This window comes from Leuciscus leuciscus (genome assembly GCF_965113295.1).
Source record: "Leuciscus leuciscus genome assembly, chromosome: 20".
Taxonomy (NCBI): Eukaryota; Metazoa; Chordata; class Actinopteri; order Cypriniformes; family Leuciscidae; genus Leuciscus; species Leuciscus leuciscus.
The window spans coordinates 6,514,639-6,538,266 of NC_138744.1; the positions used below are offsets into that span (position 1 = coordinate 6,514,639).

The window sequence follows — 23,628 nt, forward strand, 5'->3', positions numbered from 1 at the left end:
AAGAACAGAGAAATCTGTAATGTAGGCCTACTGTCTGATTTTATGACCTGTCTGTAGTTAGTCACATCAGACCAAAATGCTTTCTGGATAATGAAACAAAGGAGATTAGGCAGTACCAGAGTGAATTTGGATAACATTAAAGCCATTCTGTGTGAAAAAGAGGGGGGTGTCATATTTCATTATAACTATTTATGTGACCTGCCTCCTGATGCATGTTGAGGAATTTTGAGTTTTGAGAAATTTGAGGTTAGGTTAGGTTACTTTATTGGTACCCGTAGGTAAACTAGTTTTACAGTCTAAGAGGCAGGACATCCTTAACTTTGTTGACCACAACATAACATGCAACACACAAAACATTAAAACATTTACAAAGTAGTAAAAGAAAAAAAGGAGGAACAGTAAATGACCAGAGTGCTTGTGCGTTTTGTGCAAATGATTTTACCGTTTGTTTAACAGAGTGATTGCCGCTAAACTGTTTTTAAACCTTGTGGTTCTGTAATCAGGAACTTTTAGCCTCCGTCCAGAGGGGAGATACTGGAATTCCCTATTCAGAGGATGTAGCCTATCTTTTTTGATAGCCATAGCTAGCCGCTGTATTGTTTAGCATACAGGGATGTGGGGTGCAGATGGGGCTCCCCAGTCAGCTTACTTGACCATTTTACAATTTGGTTTAGGCGATTCTTGTGCTTGACTGAGACACAACCAAACCATGCCACAAGGGAGAAAGATATGATGGTTTCAATAAAAGCATGATAGAATAATCTCATCATAGTCTTGTCTATAGTGAAATGGTACAATTTTCTAAAACAGTATAGACGCTGTTGTCCTTTTTTACAGACAGCCTCACAATTCTCCTGGAAATTTTTAATTTAGAGTCAATAATTGTCCCTAGGTATCTATAGGATTGTACTTGATCCACTAGTTGACCATTTATAGTTAAAGCCTCATATCCTGGAGTTTTTCCCAAATCAATGTACTTTAACATTACAGACAGTCTGTAGATAATAATAAGAACAAGAATGTAAATTAACAATGAAATCTATTATTAGTGCATTGGATGTATAAATAACAAGCAGAAAGGTCAAACAAAAAAACAATAATAACCAGGGAGGGATCACTTGATGACGTAAAAGAAACGCTGAATCTGTTCTGAGACCTGGTCGAATCGAAAGAACCGGTTCGTGGAAATGAATCGGAGTTCTATCATTATCAACAGTGCTTGAAGACGACAGGTGCTTTAATTACCCATCTCGGTTATGTGAAATATGTCAAGGTTGTTTGAGTGATTGTGACTTACTTTGATGCTGATTAGAGATATGAAGCTTTATTTTCCAGTATTATTGACTTTAGTGGTCTTTTTCTCCACATATGTTTACGCGTTGCGAGCTGCGCCTAAGCACGCGATCAGTTCGACCGCAGAGTCAGAACTGGACATAAGATTTGGAGAAGATTTTGAAGGATCTGCTGTCAAGCATCTTGGTTCGCCATATTTGCAACTTCCCATTTTCCAGCATTCTAGAATCCCCCTTTTGGACAAAAAGCAGTTCGCTCCAATGCATGGGTCAGGTTGTGAACAACTGCCCGAAGAGACGAGAAAAGTCCTCGTCCCACGCGCCTCGGTACGCGCGAGCTCCAGTCCCCGCGGTCGACCACAACAAGTAAACGTCGTTTGCCAAAGGAAGAAAATGATCGTTAAAGTCAACAAACAGATTTTAGGACTCGATGGCTTGGAGTCCGAGCTAAAACTGGGAACATGTGACATCAGCAAGACTACAAAACACTATTATGTGTTTATTTACGACATGGATCAGTGTGCCAGTAGAAGACAGGTGTGCTTAGCTGGTTTGTTTTTCTTTGTCGTTTCTTTTTTTCTTTTTCTTTTCTTTCCTCCATACTTAAGGGGCTTCGTATGTTGTATGTCCGTGTTGCTTGTTGTATTTTTGTCTATTACTTTTTAATTTGATAACTTCACAATAGGCGTTTGCAAACATTGTGGAAACTAATAGGCTACACGTTTCAGCAAATAGTAATAGGGTTAGTTTACCCAAAAATTAACACATAAGAAGATACTTTGAAGAATAAGGGTAACCAAACAGCCCCAGGGCCTTATTGACGTCCATAGTATGGAGGGGAAAAAAAAATACTATGGAAGTCAATGGGGCCGATCAACTGTTTGGTTACCGACATTCTTCAAAATATCTTCATTTGTGTTCAGCAACAGGAGAAATAAACTCATACAGGTTTAGAACAACTTGAGAGTGAATAAATGACTACAACATTTTAATTGTGTTAAAAAATCAACTTGGAAAAAAATCATAGTTGAACTCATTCAACTCAGGGCCTCCATATTCACTTGATAAACTTTGAAATTATCTTTATCTTTTTGAATGCAGTTAATAAACAAAAGAGTAACATATTCCAACATACTGCACTACTCTCCAGAGGTGGACCTGTCGCCAATCCGCCGTGCCATGCCTTTCTCGCTCCGTGTTGAGTGTCACTTTAACAGGTAAATCGATGTCTTTAGTTGTACCAGATTTGTATTGATTATATGTTCCACTTAAACTTGCAGTACATTTTTGTGTCCATTTTGTTCATCTGTTAATCAATCACTGATTTATCTATTTTTAACAATCAAACACCCATGATCTTTTTTTCCCCCAGATATCATTACTCATACAAAATTGGTTACATACCACTAGTCAGACTTCAGAACTACTTCAAGCCCCTGAGAACAGTGGACAGCGTTGTACTAAGTCCCCGAGATGGTAAATAAGGTTTGACTAATGTAAATTAGAACTCCATTCTGTTTCAGCCAATGAAGCATCACGTCTCTTGTCTTTTAGAGATGTGGAGAAGATTATCCCCCACAGAAGAGTACACCCTTGGTCGCCCCATGTACTTTCAGGCAGACGGACCCCCTCTTGCTGAGGACAAGAGGCTGTTTGTGGATTCCTGTTATGTGACTGTCAGCAGTTCTAGTTTGTCTATGCCACGATTTACAGTCATTGAAAACCACGGGTAACATTTTAATTAATTAATATACTGTATCGTATTTTAAACGAAATTTCGAAGGCCTCTAAATGATCAACATAATCCTTTGCTGAAAAACCTGCTGTACACAATCTGCTACATGCCTTCTGTTATCTGATTGATAGTTTATACTTTCTTAGCAGGCAAAACGTCTTTTAGTATAATTCTAAAACGTCCCCCTTCAGGTTGTGGTACATGCCTTTTTTCTGTGAAATAATTTTTATGAAGTTAACGTAAGTATACACACAAAAAATCATGTTAACATTTATCAAACACAGGCTTTTGAGGAGCGTTGATTTGTACATCTCTTAAACATTGTATTGCATTGCATTGTGTTTTGTCCCCCCACAATTAAAACTAAAGAGGTTTGATCACAAGCATTTAAATATCATCTGACAGACATATAATTTGGATCTATAGAATGACAATTGATATTTACTTTCTCACTTTACAAGCTATCAGAATTTCATTTTACGTTTTGACCATGTAAATCACAGCAACTGAATCAAATTGGAGATTTTTGCTCCGTTTTGGTCCTCTGGATAAAACTGAGGATTGTTTTATTTTTCCTCCTCGATTATGAGCTCCACATTCTTCTATATTGTACTATATGAGCCGTAAAAGCCTGATGTATCAAAGATTATACTCAGCAAACAACACGCATGCAAACCTTTTTTTAATATTTTTTTTATGTTTTAAAACTGTTCCATTTTGGGGGGCTATTATTACATTTGCCAGACTTTTACAGGGTTAGGGAGAAATTGAAGACAAAACTTGACACAAAATGTATTTTTATTTCAGGTGCATGATTGATAGCACGAGCAGCAGGTGGTCCAGATTCATTCAAAGTGGACAAAGGAATGTTGTGCGGTTCTCATTGGATGCTTTTCATTTCCATGGAATGTTAGGAAAGGTACAATAATAAGCCATAATGGCATGCTGCTGTCATATTATTTCAGAAAAATATTGCATGCTTTTACGAATAAGAGGGTCAGGCTCTTGATTTTTTTATTTTATTTTATTTGATCAGAATAACATTTGAGTCCGTTTATTGAGGTTGCCTGTTCTTTTTATTCTCAGCATCTTTACATGCATTGTGAAATATCTGTCGGAAGTTTAGATCCAACGGCAAGTGCAAAGTCCTGCAATTATAACCAGTCAACAAAACGGTATATTGAGTTTTGGTTTGCATTGTGATAATTCTAAACTGATTTGGTACTAATTCAGATCATTTCTTCTTCAGATGGGAAGAATTATACAGTTCAAATGCTGTGTGCCTCTGCTGCGACTCCACGTGTCTGTCTTCTGACCTGTCTGGTGAGATACCTCAAGTGATCCTACTTTTAATCATTTTAATAGTTTAAAAGTCGGTTTTCATGAAGTACGTTGTTGGTATATACAGTGGGTACAGAAAGTATTCAGACCCCCTTAAATTTTTTCACTCTTTGTTATATTGCAGCCATTTGCTAAAATCATTTAAGTTTATTTTTTTTCCTCATTATTGTACACACAGCACCCCATATTGACAGAAAAACACAGAATTGTTGACATTTCTGCACATTTATTAAAAAAGAAAAACTGAAATCACATGGTCCTAAGTATTCAGACCCTTTGCTGTGACACTCATATATTTAACTCAGGTGCTGTCCATTTCTTCTGATCATCCTTGAGATGGTTCTACACCTTCATTTGAGTCCAGCTGTGTTTGATTATACTGATTGGACTTGATTAGGAAAGCCACACACCTGTCTATATAAGACCTTACAGCTCACAGTGCATGTCAGAGCAAATGGGAATCATGAGGTCAAAGGAACTGCCTGAAGAGCTCAGAGACAGAATTGTGGCAAGGCACAGATCTGGCCAAGGTTACAAAAAAAAATTCTGCTGCACTTAAGGTTCCTAAGAGCACAGTGGCCTCCATAATCCTTAAATGGATGACGTTTGGGACGACCAGAACCCTTCCTAGAGCTGGCCGTCCTGCCAAACTGAGCTATCGGGGGAGAAGAGCCTTGGTGAGAGAGGTAAAGAAGAACCCAAAGATCACTGTGGCTGAGCTCCAGAGATGCAGTCGGGAGATGGGAGAAAGTTGTACTAAGTCAACCATCACTGCAGCCATCCACCAGTCGGGGCTTTATGGCAGAGTAGCCCGACGGAAGCCTCTCCTCAGTGCAAGACACATGAAAGCCCGCATGGAGTTTGCTAAAAAACACCTGAAGGACTCCAAGATGGTGATAAATAAGATTCTCTGGTCTGATGAGACCAAGATAGAACTTTTTGGCCTTAATTTTAAGCGGTATGTGTGGAGAAAACCAGGCACTGCTCATCACCTGTCCAATACAGTCTCAACAGTGAAGCATGGTGGTGGCAGCATCATGCTGTGGGAGTGTTTTTCAGCTGCAGGGACAGGACGACTGGTTGCAATCGAGGGAAAGATGAATGCGGCCAAGTACAGGGATATCCTGGACGAAAACCTTCTCCAGAGTGCTCTGGACCTCAGACTGGGCCGAAGGTTCACCTTCCAACAAGACAATGACCCTAAGCACACAGCTAAAATAACGGAGTGTCTTCACAACAACTCCGTGACTGTTCTCTTGAATGGCCCAGCCAGAGCCCTGACTTAAACCCAATTGAGCATCTCTGGAGAGACCTGAAAATGGCTGTCCACCAACGTTTACCATCCAACCTGACAGAACTGGAGAGGATCTGCAAGGAGGAATGGCAGAGGATACCCAAATCCAGGTGTGAAAAACTTGTTGCATCTTTCCCAAAAAGACTCATGGCTGTATTAGATCAAAAGGGTCCTTCTACTAAATACTGAGCAAAGGGTCTGAATACTTAGGACCATGTGATATTTCAGTTTTTCTTTTTTAATAAATGTGCAAAAATGTCAACAATTCTGTGTTTTTCTGTCAATATGGGGTGCTGTGTGTACAATAATGAGGGGGAAAAAAGAACTTAAATGATTTGAGCAAATGGCTGCAATAACAAAGAGTGAAAAATGTAAGGGGGTCTGAATACTTTCCGTACCCACTGTATATGTTTTTAGAGCACTGCATTGAGGGTAGATACAATAATGCCTGTAAATGTCTTGCCACATCATGGAAGTAATACGATTTTACACCAAGCCCTTTTTCATTATTCCATGTACAGTGTCCAGTAAGGTCATCACCAGTGAGCCCTGGATCATGGAGTCTGAGTTGAACATAGTTGAGGGAGAGCAAACAACTCCATTCCTGCTAGAGGAGGTGGGAACAGGCTTTGTTCAAATAATAACCACACCAGCAGCTGAGATTGGACCTCGTCATTTTGTGCCAGTCTCAGCTGTGGTGGAAGACGTGGAGGAAGATGTCAAATTTGAGGAGAGACGCAGAACCTTTGAGGAGGTATTTGGATTGGTTTAAACAAAGAGGACTTAATAAAGACATTTTGATTTAGTTTTCACAGCTTAATTGCAATTTAAGTGTTAATAAATACATGAGACACTTTTGAAATTTGCTTGTTTTTTCCCCTCCTTTTTAGCTTTTATATTGTCATTTTAGGTAACGTATCAATAGCTATGTTTCCATTCACTTATTTTATGCGAATTTTGGGATATTGCAAAAAAAAAAAATGCTGGATGGAAACACCAAGACATGCAAAATTCTAAAAACGCACATAAAAAAACTTGTGCGCTCAATTGAGTTGGGTAAAAAAAAATGTATCCGATAAGATGCAAAATCTCACGTGACTTGTGATTGGATAACTGGACTAACCAGGGGATAACTTATGTGTTTGATCATTCTGAAAGGCCTGAGACAAAGTCTGTCATCACAATAGTTTGGTTTAATTCCCTCCCAGAAGCGTCTCACATTGATTGCATTCCTCAAACACCAGGCATCCGAACACAAGATAACATGTCAGTGTTTATAACGTATCATCTGTGCATTGATTCTGATTCGCAAGTCATTAATAATGCATGAAAAAAAAGAGCCACATTGGCTCCTGATTATAGCATCTCGCATTTTTATGACAGATATTTTGCGCCAGTTTCTTAGGAAGTGATGATATTGTTTTCTTCAACACATTTAATGCATTTTGTTTAATGCCACATTTCAATTTTAAATTCCAAGTTAAATTTGCAACTTTGGATGGAAACATAGCTACTGAAATATGGTGCGAGATAGTAATTGTAACTTGGGAAGTTGCTAAATGGGTTTGATAAGGATAAGTACATGTTGAACACTCTACCAATGCACCCAAAAACTACACTCTATGTAAAATCTGTCAAATAAAATAAAAAATTCTAGACTACAAAAACCGTCCCTGCTGCGTTTAACATAAACAACAGGGCAGGGTGAGCCCATGAGTTCTTGCTGCTTGAAAGAAATTCTTAGTCCATTATCTTGATGATGTGCCAAAAATTGCCACTTCACCCTATTCAGTCACACAGTTTTGATCACATGTCCAGTATATGTTCAGCTTCCTGTTCTTCGCTGATAGGAGCAGAGCAGATTTTACTGAATGTCATGTTGTTCATAGAAATCTCAAATCGATTCCAATAGGACAAATTGATAACCAAGGGGACCGTACTAAAATGACATGCATGACATGCGGACAAAAATATGAATTAAGAATTCTTTCTCTTGTTTTACTAAATCATGACCATGTTGTACTAATTTGTTCCCTCCTTTTGATTTAACTAAAACAAGGGAACTAATAATCATGCATAAAAGCAAAAAAAAAAAACAAATTCTTAGGATGATTGTGTCTCTTAGTAGAGATGCTTTACAGCAAAAACCATTGTGAAAATCAGTATACAAAACTAACATTGAACGTATCGACTTCTGAGCACACAAATATTGAAAGGGCTATTTTTTTTCATGTAATGAATACATGGGTGATGTCTACAATAATAAAATTCACAGATGCATTAAGTGAGCTACATGTTTTATTGGTTTAAAATATAATGTTAAACATAGGGGCGTGACGTTATTTGATTAAAAAAAATGTCTGTACAAAAGGCACACTTGCATATAAAGGCATATTACATTTAAAACATAAGAGATGATTATGCTTTTTAGGGATGTCAGAGCAGTCTTTTCAAAGCCTTATATGAAGCATGCAAAACATATTTACAATTTAGCCCCGAAGATGTACAGTTGTGTATGATTATGCATAAACTGTACAAAAAAAATGCCATGAGATGGAGAACTTGCTACAGTGGTTTGTGGATTGGATAATGATCCCGAAGAGTTTCCAGTTTTTTATTCTGTTATTCTCGGTTGTCTTCAGCAAACTTAATGCGTCAGAAAGCAAACCAAGAGTTCGAAAGCCAGGGCTTTACAATTAGACCTTTTCAGTAATAAGAGTTTAAATGAGAGTGAGTGCTGGGATGTCGTGGCATGGGTGAGCTGGGATAGACAACCCCTGTTGCTGAGTTCCAGTAGGTGGTAGGAGGCCCAAAGAAATTCCCAGGGGAAACAGGCATAGGGGTTGAATGAGTGCCCATGAAGTTCATTTTTGGCTGGTGGCTGTGGTAGCTCTGCACATACGGCACTTCGGCCTGGTATTTGAGCACGCCTCCTTCTGGAGGATGGTTTTGGTGGGATTGGGAGATGCCCTGGAAATCGAATTTGTATGCATAACGCTTGCCGTGCACCTTGGTCATGATGTTCTTGTCATAGTAGTAGCGGAGGGCACGGCTGAGCTTGTCATAGTTCATGTTAGGCTTGCTTTTTCGCTCCCCCCAGCGCTTGGCCACCTCATCTGGATCGGTCATCTTGAATTCTCCATTCGTGCCCTCCCAGGTGATGATGGCAGAATTGTTGCTGTCAGACAGCAGCTCCAACAAGAACTGCCACAGCTGGATCTGACCAGAGCCTGCGTGAAAATAACGAGTGTCAGAGATCTTTAGCAGAGGATTGAAGGCCTTTTTAAGGCAGCTTTTTTCTCTCCAAATGTGACCTTTTTAGTATGTTGTACACAGAAACAGAATGTGGGTTGGTCAGACACCTACCCACAGTCCTGTCAGTGCTGGTGACGGGCAGGTTGTTAGAATTTTGTTTGGTCGTTCGGATCTTGGTGTGGAATGGTTTCGTTTCTGTGTGAAGAAGGTCGGGCAAACAGAGTCATACTGATCATGATGTGCTTGGTTTGTAAATTATTGTTTATTTATTTTTAGGCCTTCAGGTCTTAACATTAAAAAAAAATCTAAATATACACTATGTTCAAAGGTTTGGGTTGGGAATATGTTGTTTTAAACGTTTATGCATTTATTTGACCAAAAAATACAATAATATTTTTTTTTTTTACTGTTTTCTATTGTAATGTTTTTTTTATATATTTATTACTGTAATGGAAAAGCTGAATTTTCAGTGTCTTATGATCCTTCAGAAATCTGTCTTAAATGCTGAATTGGTGAAATATTTCTTATCAATGTTGAAAATAGTTGTGCTGCTTAATGTTTTTCAGGATTCTTTGATGTATAGAAAGTTCAAAAGATTTTTTTTTGTAACCATGCGAGTCTTAATTGTCACTTTTGATCAATTTAGTGTGTCCTTGCTGAATAAAAGTACTAATTTATATCCCAAAAACAATCCGTTTGAACAATCCTGTATATATATTTCTTAAATTATTAAATAAATATAATGTATATTTTATTTTATTGTCTTAGATATGTTAAATTTGTTCAGGTTATATTAACATTACGGATATTCAGTTATTTAATTGATATATTAACTGAACCCAAGTAGTCTCATCTCAGTTATTTAATTATGAAAGGGCATAACTGTGCATCAAAAGATTCCATACTGTAAAAAGGCCACATTTGTTGTTCATATGCATTTACAATTACATGATTATTTCTTACCTGGATTTGCAAGACGGCTGCTAATGGGACCTAATGCTTGGTAGGGGTCTGCAAAGATGGAAAATATACAATACTGATTAGATATTTCAAGTTGTAGTGTGTAACAAAAAGATGATTAAAAGAAGTTGTCGACCTTGTGCAAGTCTTGGTGGAGGCTCTGAAATTCTGGTGTTGTGCTGATGTTCGATTGGAGAACCTGTGATTTTAAAAAGGTGAGTTTATTTTTTAAATGTGGTTACGGTGAACGATTACATATTTGTAATTTTACATGATGTTTTTGTGATCGCAGCGCAACCGTACCTTTTGGGACAGCTGGCAAGGCGCTTGAGGACCAACTGTTCCTTCTGCCGATCTCCTCAAAGCTGTTTTCTGTGTGGAGGCAAAGTCAGATAGGAGCAGTTAACAAAAGGGAGATTTTACAGGAAAGGATGACTTTAAAGAGTAAGGAGAATGGCAGCCACAGAAGGAAGGAAGTCCTGCATTAAAGATCCCCCTAAGGAGAGACACAGGGCAGAACAAAGCGGTAAGAAGGCCTGAAGATGGCACACAATTCCTCAGGGGATTGTCCTTTTGTTCTAACTGATTCTCTTTGCCACAGAATAGTCAATTGTGTGCTAACCTGAGCTCTACACCCCTTACTTCCTGTCATGATGCAGCTGTTTCCTGTCTGAAAATGCAACGATTCAAAAACCTTGCAACACATGGGGCAAAATTCATTGAAGAAACACACCACAGTCCTTATAGCACCTCTCTATATTCAATCTTAGCCAATGGAATTATTTCAGAACAATAACTTCAATAAATCTTACCACCAGAGGCTATGCTTTACAGTATTTTTAGCTTTGTTTAGGACTGTTTTTTAGGAGTGTAAAACTAAAGTAACCATGTGACCAATGTTTCCTTGCTAAGTAAACTGGCCACCTGAGCAAAAAACATTCTTTATCCCAGACCTGTACACACAAAAAGACCTGTAAACACAGACCTGTGTGGTTTATCTATACCAGACCATACGGAGTATGCGCACACAAAAAGTGCTTACATCATGCTGTTGTAACTTTTAACTTTAATGCGCCATTTCTATTTGATTTGACCCTTGATGTAACTTGGTGATATTAAATAATATTTTTGGGAAAACAAGCAGTTAATTCAGAATTCACTAGATGAAGCACATTTACCAAGAGGAAAAATTATAATTTAAAAAATCTAATATTTTTTTTAATACTATAGTATAATATTAAATTATAAGGAAAACAAACTAAAGCATTTACACCGATCTAATAGCAAAAAACAAAAACATGAACATGATTTATTTTGGCTCACTCATACGCACTCATATTCTCTTTCTATGAAACCTGTTAACCACATTCACCGGTTCTAACTCTATAGCGCCACAAACTATAGCGGCTGACCAGAGCACTGCAATTCTTTCTCGTTTAGATGACAATCATGGATTTCCCCACACACTTCGCGTCTGTCCTCTGCGCAGCATTTTATTCTTTTTGCGTGCAGCTTAGAGGGAACATTGCATGTGACTTATCAGAGGGCAGAAACTGCAGTATGATATATATATGCAATAGCCTCTAAATGCCATCTGAAATTTTCTTATAGAATGATAATTTTTATCAAGCTTGTATATTTAAGTTCAGTAATTTCACTTAAATGACAATTAATAGGTAATCTTCATTGCCATTTAAGTGAAATTATTGAATTTAAATATACAAGCTTGATAAAAATGATAATTCTATAAGAAAATTTCAGATGGCATTTTGAGGCTTTTGGATCTGAACTCTTCATATATATATATATATATATATATATATATATATATATTCACTGGGAAGAGTCATCCTTACAGTTCCTGAAAATATCTAATTTTGTTGCATTAATATTAAATATTGTGTACGTTTATACAGAGGCTCCAAGTTCAGCCCATTCAATCAGCATTTGCAAACAGAAGTATATAAAACATATTTTATCCTCAAAAAAGTTTGACTTACCAGCTTTCACCTGTAGTCTTGGCTGTGGTTGTGTATTGGTTGGGGTTGGGGTTGTTGGGTAGGAAAAAGTGGGACTACCTGAGTGAACAGTATTAAAGAAAACAAGCTTTCAATCTACTGTGTATATATAAACAGTTATTTCCTGAATGATAAAAGTCGTTTCCTGATGTTTTGTTGACCGAATCAACAAATGGTAATGGATTATTCATATGGATTTATGGGAGAAGTTCCTTACTCTCCCGGAGGTAGTTTAGATGGGAAAGCAGGATGTCTGTATTGTATGCGGAAGTGATACGCATCATGTCCTCTTTGCTCATTTTGCAGAGTGCTTTTCCATCCAGGGTATGGAAGAGGGACACGTCCACATCGGAGAGGCCGTATTCCTTTATCGCCCAGTCTACCCACTGCCGCACGTGGTCTTGTGTCCATACTTCTGGGTCTAAAGCAGGACAGAAGCAAGAATAAAATGAGGAACAAGTGCTTCAGCTGTGGCTGGACTGATCAGACTCAAGAGTTCAAACATGAGGTAAAAGAAGAGTCAATGCACTCTTTGTTATTGTTCTCTCACTAAAATAGTGCTGATGTTTTTTGTACTTAATTTAAGGGGTTTGTAATGTTATAAAGCCAAGGGATCACGGTCTTGGCTCAGTTAGCCCCTGCTGGTAAATGTCATAACTACATCAAAAAGCATCTCCACTCTGATTCAATTATTTATTGCATATTATTATATACATTTTTTTTCTTTTTTTTTTTTCTTTATTTTACTTTTTTAATTTTGTTTTAGCCATTGTCTGGAGCAGCTGCCATTGAGATGAATGGGAATGCTAACGGATATCTCTCTCCAAGTATTACAGACCTCCTGTTATAAGCCACCATGCTCTCTTATTTGTCCTTGAAATATGACGTCATATCCGAGTATTATGAGCATTATAATTGTTTGGTCTGGGTGACTCATGAGGAGGTATCCCATAACACTCACTGTCGCACAATGCATGGAGCGACTCCACCGTTCTGCCCTTTTAATAATGTTACGGCGACCTTAAAAACCCCTCCCTGAAGATAGCTCCGCATCCTAATTGGTTTGTGAGTAAAGAGTGATTATCTCTGTTGGAATCTATGCAATCATTCGTAGTTTAGTCTGTTGGGTTACAGGGATCTAGTAGAAGGAAAGGCATCAGTGTGTTTTCTTTTTTCCTTTTACAGAAAAACACACTGATGCTCTTGTTACAAACCTGCTTTTTTCCCACAAAAGCACAAAGTGATGCAAGAGCCTGTGGTCACTGCATAATTACCACATATCTTTGTTTAGACATCTATACATCCTCTAGTTTTAGAAATTGGTCAACTCCAGACTAAATCTGTCTAGTGCATAAAAATTAGAGAATTATTTGTTATTCTATTAAAGTATTTATTGATATCTTGAATTAGCTTTTATTTGTATATTTTAATTTCAATTTAAGTTTACTTTAGTGAAGCTTTTCATCTAATATTGCTGTTTTATATTATTTTAGCTTAATTTCATTTACCAAATATGGTTTGTAATGTTTTAGCTGACAACAACAGTCGACATGAAGTCAAAACTGAAAAATGCTAAAACGATTTATCTAACACCCGTTCCTAAGTAGGTGCAAAGTATCTCAAAAGGAGAAAAGTTTTTCTTTGTAATCTTTCATAAAATTATAATCTGAACTTTTTTTAATCAAAATAACCAAATTACCAAGCTTACAGAGACATGATCCAATCAGTTCCTTATAGATAAAATCAAATTCTGACTCTTTTTCTATTTTAATTTATATCCTTTTTCACTCTTACATTCACTACCATTCAAAAGTTTGGGGTTCGTATGAATTTTAATGTTTTTGAAAGAATTCTTTCACCAAGGCTGCATTTATTTGATGGAAAACAAAGTAAAAACAGTAATATTGTGAAATGTTTTTGCAATTTAAAGTAACTATTCTAATCTGAGTATATTTTAAAATAAAATGTATTCCTGTAAAGCAAAGCTGAATTTTAAGCATCACTACGCCAGTCTTCAGTGTCATATGATCTTCAGAAATCATTCTAATATGCTGATTTGAAACATTTCTTATCATCAATGTTGAAAACAGTTGTGCTGCTTAATATGCTTGTGGAAAATGTGATTTATTTTCAGTTTATGGTTCTTTAATGAATACAAAGTTCAAAAGAACAGCATTTATTTTAAATGGAAATTTATTTTATTTTATTAGAAATGTCTTTACTGTCACTTTTGATCAAATTAATGCATCCTTGCTGAATATAAGTATAATAATAACTTAGTATATGTAGTGCATGTCTCATTACAGAAAGTAAAAAGGCTTGTGAATGCCTTTTCATGAATACAGTCAGACACAGCTTCCTGTCTAAACAACATTTACTCTTATATGGAAACTACAGATCTCACCTGCTGGTACAATCACCCTCTTCTCCTCTGTGACGCTGCTGGGTGGAGTGGCATTCTGTGGGCTACTCCGTGGCTCTGGATAAGAGGCCTGATAGGCCAATGGTCCCCCATCACTGTTACTCATGTGTCGGGTCCTTTTAGTCACACTGCAGTCCACTGGGGATTCACGGCTGTGGCGTGGAATGAAGAAAATATGAAATGGCTCAATCCAAATGTTTTTTGTTTTAAATGCGCACAGTTATGACGTTAAAGGAACAGTTTAAATAATTATGTCTCCTGCAAATGCTTTATGACTGGTTTTGACATTAGTGATGCTGAATGGCACTGGTTTCTCGCTTGTAACGCGTCAAGCAACATGGCGGGTTTAAATATAAAGATGTGTGAATATGCAATACGTCTTTATTCAAATGGCACCTATGACCCATATGGACTACTTTATGGTGCATGACAGCATGTGTGTCTGTTGTCATTGTGTGGAAAAGAGCAGCTTGGACATTTTGTTTATCTTCTTCTTTTGTTCCCATAAGAAAGCAAGCCATATAGATTTGGAATGACATGAAGGGGAGTAAATTATGGCAGAATACACTCTTTTTATTTTTTTTTAGGGAATGAGCCCTTTAAGTGGAGACTCTGGTATTCTGACATCCGTGTTTGGTTCCCCACCTGGTTCCGTTGATGTGTTCTGCTCTCTTGGCAGGGTTTTGTGTGGCTGATCCGGTCCAGTCTGGCTCAGTCGGTTCTAGGCTTTCTTCAGAACCCTGTCTGAACACTGTTGGCGAGGTGATCTCTCCCTTCATGTGCATGGCCTGGGGACCGCTGAACGGCGACTCGAATATGGACTGGTCTTCACTCACCACCGATAGAGCTTCCTGTGACGTATACAATACACAATGGTTATATAAACAAAAAACAAATTTGTCCAACCACTTGATTTAGGTGAATAACAAATCAGGATAGAAATAACTATATATCATTTAGTCAGTAATTCAAGAGCACGGATGTTACGGGTTTCCGCTACTATCGCTATGCCGTGACTTTAATCGGTGACTGATGTCGTAAGAATGAATTTGGGCCACGAACTCATTAAGTAAAAAAAAAACGAGTTAGTAGAAATTACCTTTACGTCTTTTGACTGAAAGAGATACCACCTTAAACATTTTTAATTTGGCGCTAAAATGCCTCTTAATGTTCAGCAACGGGATATTCATTTTGAAACTTAAAAATAGCAGTTTATCGGAATAGTTTAGGGCGTTTTTCGACTTCCAGGTAGATATGACTTGGCGCTAGAGTCAAATTAGTTGTGAGTCAAATTAGAAATTGCGACATCTGTGCCTTTATTTCCTGTGTTTAATGTTGGTAGTCTGCACTGAATAGCTCTGGTATAGAGAATGTGTGTCTGTTTGACACTTCAAAAAGACGTTTTAAACATTCAAATGTATGTAAGTGTTTGTGTGTGAATAAATGTTTGTGTTATAGATGAATTCAGGCAGCTTGTTTAGAAGGCTTTAGTATTGTCTTTAGAGTTGACATACGTCAGCACTGAGCTTTTTCGGTGGCTCACAGGAAATCTGGCCCCCATGTGCAGTGAAACCTTTTGGCATGGGGCATGAGATAGGAAACAGAGGAGTGGTAGAAATGTGGGTCATTTAAAGCTGAAAAACAAATTTGTTCTGAATGCTGAGAGGTTGAGGGTCACCAAACAGGGAGGAGACAGCATTGTAGAGTGCTTTCACCTGACCTAAGTATTGCAAACTTGCTGTGAGAAGCTGTTTCGGTGTTCAGTTTCATAAAGTGATTGTGATGGCATCATTTACCAATGAATTACCTATAAACACCTACATTATGCATATAATGTTATATTATGCATATTTTTAGGTTAAGTCTATCGGAGAAGAATGTCCTCTATGCGGTCCCGACCAACACCATCTTCGGTTTTTTGGTTATGTTGTCAAATCAGAATTGGATTGAGGATCCCGGAATTTGAATTGAAGCAGGAAGCAAACAGGATGAAGAATTGCACTTCAAATTTGAATGTTAGGAAGTAGAATTGAATTGACACAACTTTGAATGTTGGCTTGACCGTCCGTGCCTTGTTTGAAAGTTTTGAAAAAAGTTTAAAAACCCTTGAAGGTTTCTAGACTTTACAGACATAACAAAATGTGGATGGATGGATTGATTTGTGGCAGCAAGCCAAGAAGTCTCAGTCAGTATTACTGGTTTCTCTTAAAATGTCTTATATTTTTGCCTGTTATAACCCACTATGAAAATACTGCCACAAATCTTGCTCTTTTTCCAATTCTCTAATTGAGCTAGATGTGAATAGCACAAGCATTATGTGATCTCTGCTCTAGTAGAGAAGTGAAAGCAAGCTCAAAACAAAGCCAAGCCGAGAGCTGAAACTGTTTTCACAGCCTAGTCTGTGTGCATTTGCTAGCGTTAGTCTTGTGTACAAATGTACAACAACGAACAAAGTGCACAGATGATGCTAAACTCGCTGCTGATCGGAGTAGGAGAGGCGACATGCACTAAAAATGTATGCGCAGCCTCTCTTGCATTGTCCAACGCCCTTTGAATATTCACTTGAGGTACGTTTAAAACGGTTCATTTGGATCAGAATACAAATGCAAACAGCATGGAGCAAATGTGCTAGCTGGATAACTGATGTATTCAGTTCATTCTACATCCTAAAACACAATTGATACCAGGCCACTTTTACAGCCAGCTTTAATTAAGCTGATATTTAATTTTGCAAGTTAAAATTATTCTGCACCTTTTAAACCACAACCACATACATAGTATGTCTCTCTCTGTCCTCCAAAGTGATGAACATAAACATACTCTACCCTGGCCACCAATGCCACAACTGACTTCCTGTTCAATGAGTTTCATATCAGTCTCTGTTGCTGAGAAACCTAATGCAATATTTTAGCAAACATAAACTTGCATGCTGTGTGCAAAATGTCGAAGTCAAGGTCAGGGAGATTAATGTGCATCTCACATCAAAAACAAAGTGAGATGCACAGAAACAGTCATGCCATTGTTGTGCTGTCCTTGGAGCCGCTGGGTGCCTGTGACATGCATGCAGTGTTTTCAAGTCAATTGCAACAGACCTCCATTTGGTCTTGTGAAAGAAATTCTCATTTTGTCACAACAAAGCTTGTGGTAGAGCTACGCTGCACAGTGTTTTTAGGTTTTGGAGGTTTTGCACAGAAACTAATCGCTCAGTAAATCATCATCTAAAAGGGGGTGGAACACATTGCAAACAGATTTACTAGATTACTGCTAGTTAACTGAGAAATTAGACTCAATGCTGTCTCTATATATGTAATCTGATGCATGGAGCTAAGAGCACTGTGGTCAATCTTTAGTAATGAAAGCAGGTTATGAAATGTCTCTTTCCTAACAATGGGACATCTCTTAAGGTTGATGTGTATATTTCTTTCTCTATCACAAACAAGACTGTTGGCATAATCATATTCTAGCTGGTTTGTTGTGGTAATTTGTTAGAAATCGAAAATACAAGGTGTGCACATCCGAAATCCAATTTGGGCTCAGGTGCAGGACAAAAAGATAACGATAAATAAACTAAACAAAAAAGTGTGCACACTGCAATTGCAGCGCCAATTAATTTTTTTTGCCAAACAGCGCAACGATTTGACCAGACAGGTCTTTGTCAGACAAAAGGTTGGTAGTCTAAACGTGGTCAAAACGTATAATTTGTTGACTTGAAGTATCAGGGTGAAAATCACAGTAAATTGCAGAAGTCAGACATGCAAAAAAAATGTCCCAGGTTACACTATTTGACCCCATGTACTTATAAAAAGTGTACTGTATACCATAGTCATGCATGACAATTATCTCAATTATTATGATTCATTCTCATCATTTTAAATATAAATGAGTTTGCAATTCCTTAACTGCCTGTTGTAATTTAGTTTATGCATTAAAGATATTTAATCCTATCTGGTGCTGCTTGTGTGGTGGTCAAATTCAATGAAATGAATGTACTATATTTTAGTTTTATAATGTTTTTATTTTATTTAATATTTAGGATTTTATGGGATTTTATTGTGCTAAATTATAGTTAACAATTTTTGGAGCATAGACCTGAAAATAAAATGTCCAACTTAAACTGTAATAAATCTTAAATGCTTTGGAGCACATACTCAAGTTTGGTCTCTTTTTAAAGAAGACACTCTTGGCAGATTATCGCTGAAGTGAAAAACGTTATAGAAGTTAATGTCTATTGTTATGAAAACTGCACAAAAATGCTATTGGATATTTTCAAAACATATTTTACTCTAAAACTGTGAGGAAACTCAAAGCCATAAATGTAAACTAGTTGTTCCAAATTTGAACTTCAGAAAATGAGCTTTCAGTAAGATTTTGTTTGGGCGCAGTACCAAATGTGTCCACTAGATCAAATTCATCTCCCATTCATCTCCAGCAATTCAATTGTGAATTGTTTTTTAGGACCATTAAACATTTTCGAATCATGTCCATGATTTATTTATTTATTTGTCCACGAATCACCATGTTCACTTAGCAAGTGCCAAAACCTTTACCAAGTTTCGTACCATTCCGATGAATAAAAAAACTTAAAACATTTAGTAAAAAATAACAGAACAGCACCAGAGGGTTAATAATGTCTAGTTCGGCTATTTGCCATATGAACCCAATAAATAACTGTAAAAATAAATAAATAAATGTAAAATAAAATAAAATAAAATATAGGCTATTATTAGGGAAGATCCGAGTTGTTTGGAACAGGGTTACTAAAATTTTTATAAAAATAACTTACAGAAAGATATTTCAAATATATCAGTGTTAGTTGATATATCCACGTTGACTCAGAACAACTAGATATAGGAACTATTTATGTTTTAATTAATATTTGGAAGACTTGATAAATTTTGTTCAGCTGGTGGCATAATTTATCAGTGTTAGTAGGCTATACAAACTAAGAAAGATTCAACCTTCATTATATAAATACATGCATTTAAAACTAGAAGTATGTGATAGAAATGACAACTGGAAGATCAAATTATAGTACATTTTATCATAAAAATAATAATTATACCTTGGTTAAGTGATGTTAGTTTTGTTTAAAATACCCATTTTTATCATTTCTGTTTGACGTTTCTTCTATTGCCTTTAACATTGTACTAACCAGCCGCACAAGAATGGGGTTTTATTTAATCTGGGTGATCCTGCTGCCTGTTTCGCCAGAGATCTTTAACAAAGAATGAAGAATGTGCCAATCAACCCTGGTCTCACCCACCACATGTTCACTTTTCGTTTGCATCTTATTTGACTGACTGACTTACACTGCAGCCAGTACAATCTACGAAACCGAGAACAGCTTAGATACTTAACAGCGGGAACCGTCACGACAGAGGGAATAAATCGTTTTATTTGTTTCGTTTGGTCGTTTACTTACTGACATAATGTTAGTCTGCTACCCGTGTGAGGATTTCTCAATTTAGTAAAAAAATAATTTACAAATAATAATGATAAATTACTAAAATCATTATCATATTAAAATAAATAGTAATACCACTACTACTAATAATGCAAATTATTAGTTATAATAGCTACAATTTATAAAAGTTGGGATATAACAGATGTTTTATAGATATTTTAAGAGCTGTAACTGATGCACGCGAATTCAAATGTGCTCATAATCTATAGCGAGAACTTTTACAGTTATGTTAGTCATGTTCATTTTGCGAGAGTGAAAGAAAGCAGAAGTTGACGTTAGGCATGCTGATTTTGCTAAGAGACACGCAGCTGCGCTCTGAGCTGCAAAAACACTTGTGGTTTTCACAAGTTTTAATCAGCAGCATCTTGCAAGTAAAGATGTGGCCGATTTTCTGAGGAGAGCCTGCTTTACTAGACCGCCACAGCGCGTGGAGACGAAACACGGTCGATTTTGCTTCACTTTATTGTCCGGATAATTTAATTGAAATGTGGAACAATGCACTGGCATCGCACATCTATCGAATCAATTTTGTTTTTCTCAGTCTTTGTTGCCTTTTTTCGAATAGAGACTCCGGAAGTGTGTGCGGAAAGTCTGAGGTTTGAGACAGGAAGCCTGCTGAGTTCTGATAACGACACCTGACAAGCGCCCAGCACTTTGCTATAAATTATTCCTTAAAGAACTAAATCAGGCATGGAATAGCCTGCAAACACGTAACAGAGGAATTGTTGCAATACCTCTCTGCTCTGTTACAAAGGGGATGTATCATTGCGTAAAGTCGACAAGCTGAATCAACACTAATTTTCGCTAACAGAATTAACAATAAAAAAAACAACTTTCAAATGCGTTACATTCAAGTTATTCGGCAAATCGAACAAACTGAGACGTTAAATTAGAATGTTTGCGATGTTGTTTTTTTACTGACTATATTGCGTTTACAAGACATCAATTTAAAACGAAGAAAAAACTATTATTAAGCCTATACTAAATCATATAAAATAATCAGGAAACAATTATCAAACAATAACTTAAATTGTTTTAGGTTAGTAACTATTTCAGTATTTTAAAATGAATTTCAATACGGCTGATAATGCCTGCATGGGATTTTAGCGATGTTTGTGTCATTTTATGATTTTTTTTTTAATCTTTATGAATGTACAAGTGGATTTAAGATTTTCTAAAATAACAACTAGCCTTCACCAAGCGTGTGGAAGGTTAGTTCGTGTTCTAAACTTCACAACATTATAGCTATACTCGATGGTTTTCATAACGAATAAAACACTTTGCCACGTAATATATTAATAATAACATCCGCTGTTGCTTGCCACCATTTTCTGCATACTGTTATCATCCCAATAAAATCCAAATAAAGTCGGTTAGTTTATCACAGTTAATACGCATTGATATATTGTTCTTGTCGACGTGTCATTAATAATTTAACGAGCTGAAAGTATACATAATAACAATATCAGACGCTATTAGATTCAAGTTTGTTAGATTCTAGATTGGTGATTTTTAAAGTAGCCTATCCACAGAATACCTTGTTGTTGGCGCCATAAAGCCACCTGCCTCGAGAGCGCCCCGCCATAATTGTGCCTTATGTAAAATTCTGTATATTGTTTTCCAGTTGGCATTTTCTTGAGTTTTCGTTGTTCTTTGGTAATTGAAAAAGAAGTTAGCTACGTGTACCTAACCGTCTTGGAAAGATCATTAAATATGCCGTTGTGCATAGGCTACTAGTGCGTAACTGTTTAAAAATAAAACCAAATGGAATAACAAATTTGTGCATACCCTCTCTCGCGCGCGCTCTGGACACCATTTCGTGTTTTATCTGAGTCTAAATGTTGTAGCGGTTTCTTGTGTTATTAAAGAGCCGACATTCAACCACGAACGGGAAGGAAGAGGAAATTTTGTACAAGAAGGAAAGAGTGGGGACCTGCATCACCGCCTTGCCTCTCTCACCAGTAGTCGCGCTAACCGTGTGGGTGGTTGCGCACTCGCTACTCATTTTCAGAACAGACAATAAACCAGATCAAACGCCTACCTTAATAGTACAGTCCATTGCAGATTTCGGTGGAGTTCATGAAGAAAATACTTTGGTAAACTTAAGCTATATAAACCTAGGTACTTTGATAACCCAGCTGAAACGCATCGACTTGTGTGCACAGGCGCATTTAGTCATCGGCGCAAACCATACTATTTTCGCTTAGACCATAACCGGATGGCAACGGTTTTTTTTTCTTTTTGAGCTCTCCTTTCTAAAATTGGGAAGTGAAGTCACACAAAAGCATCTAGCTCTGTTCCTTATTGGTGAACTCTTATTGCACCAACTCCTCAGAATATTTGTTAAACCAAAACGCCCTATTTAAAGTTCACTGATTATAATGAGATTTTAAAATCAGTTACAAAGTTTGTTCATTTATTTATTTACTTTTTAATCTGACCTTTTTCTTAACATGATATCATTTTTTTGCCATCTTCATATTAAACGAAGAATGGCAGCCTTAAAGTTGATTTATAGGCAATGTGTAAATTGTTTTAGCATTTTTTACTAAATCTTTGTTTTTATATACCACTTATGGTTCCATGAAGAACCTTTAACATCTTTGGAAATGTTCCATTCCACAAAAGGTTCTTCATTGTGGAAAAAGGTTCTTTCCCTTTATTTCCCTTTATACAGTTATTTAAAATAACCTTTTATTTATAGGTGTGACAAACATTTTAATGATCTAAAGAACGTGTTTCCACTATAAGAACATTTTGTGCAATTAAAAGGTTCTATGGATGTTGAAGGTTCTTCATTGAACCAATTGATGCCAATAAAGATCCTTTATTTTTAAGGGTGTAGTCCAATTAAAGTATTTCCCTTTTTCGTTGCTATTTGATTGATCAACAATAAGAACATGTACATGAGCTTTATTTATGTTATTTAGGCCTACTTTATTAGCTAATGTGTTTTTACATTTTTTCCAAACATTGCTTTAGCCTACCAACTTTACTATAGCGACAGGAAATCGCGACTTAAGTTGAATTCTCAAACCGCAAACCAGTGATATGTAACGTCATATCAGTCTCATGAATCAACAGCTGCAAAAAAAGCTCTCCAAAACTCACACAACTGAAAATAATCGGTTGCGTTTTGAACATAGCCTATAGATTGTGTATAGATTTATAGCCTTCATATAAGGCTGAATAAAAATCAGATAGGCCTATTGTTTAGTTCTTAATCATTGCTTAATTGTTGAATATTTTAAACTGGATTATTCTGGGAAAGAATTTGAACAACATTAAGATAACGTTTAAAAAAACAATTGTTTCGATACATTCGACGTCTAGCAGGGGCGCGCGCATGTTGAGGTGCCATGGGAATTTGACACTGATTGTATCCTCTTCAGTGAGCGACTCCTTCAATCACGACTCAGCCCTTGCACGATTTGGCAACTTACTTTTCCAGATGTATTTTTTCTGCACGCCGGAGGAAAATGGCCTGAGGTGTTTGTTTATACAAGACCCTTGGGTTGGTCTTATCTGTCCAAAGCACTCACGCCGTGATTTCAGGCCTCCTCGACTCGGAATTTTACAGACCATTGTTCTCTTGAATGGCTTTTAAAGATACGAACCCCTCATTAAAGTCAAAGTTACTGGTTCTGATTGATCTTATTCCTAACTTCCAGTTAGAACATTTATCCTCTCGTAACTTTATAATGATGTATTTTGATGGGTTTGGTGATAGTAGACTGCCAAAAAATAACTTACATTTTTCTAGTTGGTCTTCTATGCCTATATTAGCCTATGTAATATATTTCCGTTAAAAATCTACTGAATGCAATTCAAATGTAGCGTATAATTT

The 23,628-nt window shown here is 36.9% G+C and overlaps 2 protein-coding genes across 5 annotated transcripts; one reads left to right on the forward strand and one right to left on the reverse strand.

The window, feature by feature from the left end:
* The first annotated feature begins 1,182 nt into the window (after nucleotides 1-1,182).
* zp3d.2 (zona pellucida glycoprotein 3d tandem duplicate 2) lies at nucleotides 1,183-6,677 on the forward strand. 2 transcript variants are annotated; one of them, XM_082150199.1, is made up of 8 exons: nucleotides 1,183-1,232; nucleotides 2,394-2,509; nucleotides 2,665-2,768; nucleotides 2,847-3,021; nucleotides 3,835-3,946; nucleotides 4,114-4,202; nucleotides 4,277-4,350; nucleotides 6,184-6,677. In XM_082150199.1, exons 2-8 carry the CDS (start codon nucleotides 2,472-2,474, stop codon nucleotides 6,432-6,434), a joined length of 843 nt encoding a protein of 280 aa, XP_082006325.1. In that variant the 5' UTR covers nucleotides 1,183-1,232; nucleotides 2,394-2,471; the 3' UTR covers nucleotides 6,435-6,677. The 2 variants fall into 2 exon arrangements, with proteins under 2 accessions (XP_082006325.1, XP_082006324.1); XM_082150198.1 differs by lacking the exon at nucleotides 1,183-1,232 and adding an exon at nucleotides 1,242-1,829.
* Nucleotides 6,678-7,942: 1,265 nt separating this feature from the next.
* Nucleotides 7,943-22,002, reverse strand: fli1rs (Fli-1 proto-oncogene, ETS transcription factor-related sequence). Of its 3 annotated transcripts, none has more exons than XM_082149000.1 (10): nucleotides 21,823-22,002; nucleotides 14,963-15,168; nucleotides 14,300-14,469; nucleotides 12,113-12,316; nucleotides 11,878-11,955; nucleotides 10,181-10,249; nucleotides 10,014-10,076; nucleotides 9,881-9,928; nucleotides 9,029-9,112; nucleotides 7,943-8,892 (listed from the first exon to the last, which is right to left on the reverse strand). In XM_082149000.1, exons 1-10 carry the CDS (start codon nucleotides 21,838-21,840, stop codon nucleotides 8,369-8,371), a joined length of 1,464 nt encoding a protein of 487 aa, XP_082005126.1. In that variant the 5' UTR covers nucleotides 21,841-22,002; the 3' UTR covers nucleotides 7,943-8,368. The 3 variants fall into 3 exon arrangements, with proteins under 3 accessions (XP_082005126.1, XP_082005128.1, XP_082005127.1); XM_082149002.1 differs by lacking the exon at nucleotides 21,823-22,002 and adding an exon at nucleotides 21,570-21,796; XM_082149001.1 differs by lacking the exon at nucleotides 9,029-9,112 and having other exon boundaries at nucleotides 21,823-22,001.
* Nucleotides 22,003-23,628: the final 1,626 nt, after the last annotated feature.

Excerpts from the sequence above, each read along its gene's own strand:
- zp3d.2 (XM_082150198.1), top strand. The coding sequence starts at position 1,302 with ATGCTGATTAGAGATATGAAGCTTTATTTTCCAGTATTATTGACTTTA. Across the intron at positions 2,769-2,846 it reads TGTACTAAGTCCCCGAGATG|AGATGTGGAGAAGATTATCC; the intron begins GTAAATAAGGTT and ends CTTGTCTTTTAG. Across the intron at positions 4,351-6,183 it reads TCTGTCTTCTGACCTGTCTG|TGTCCAGTAAGGTCATCACC; the intron begins GTGAGATACCTC and ends TTCCATGTACAG.
- fli1rs (XM_082149000.1), bottom strand. Across the intron at positions 12,317-14,299 it reads GAGGGTGATTGTACCAGCAG|ACCCAGAAGTATGGACACAA; the intron begins GTGAGATCTGTA and ends GTCCTGCTTTAG. Across the intron at positions 10,077-10,180 it reads CTTGCCAGCTGTCCCAAAAG|GTTCTCCAATCGAACATCAG; the intron begins GTACGGTTGCGC and ends TTAAAATCACAG.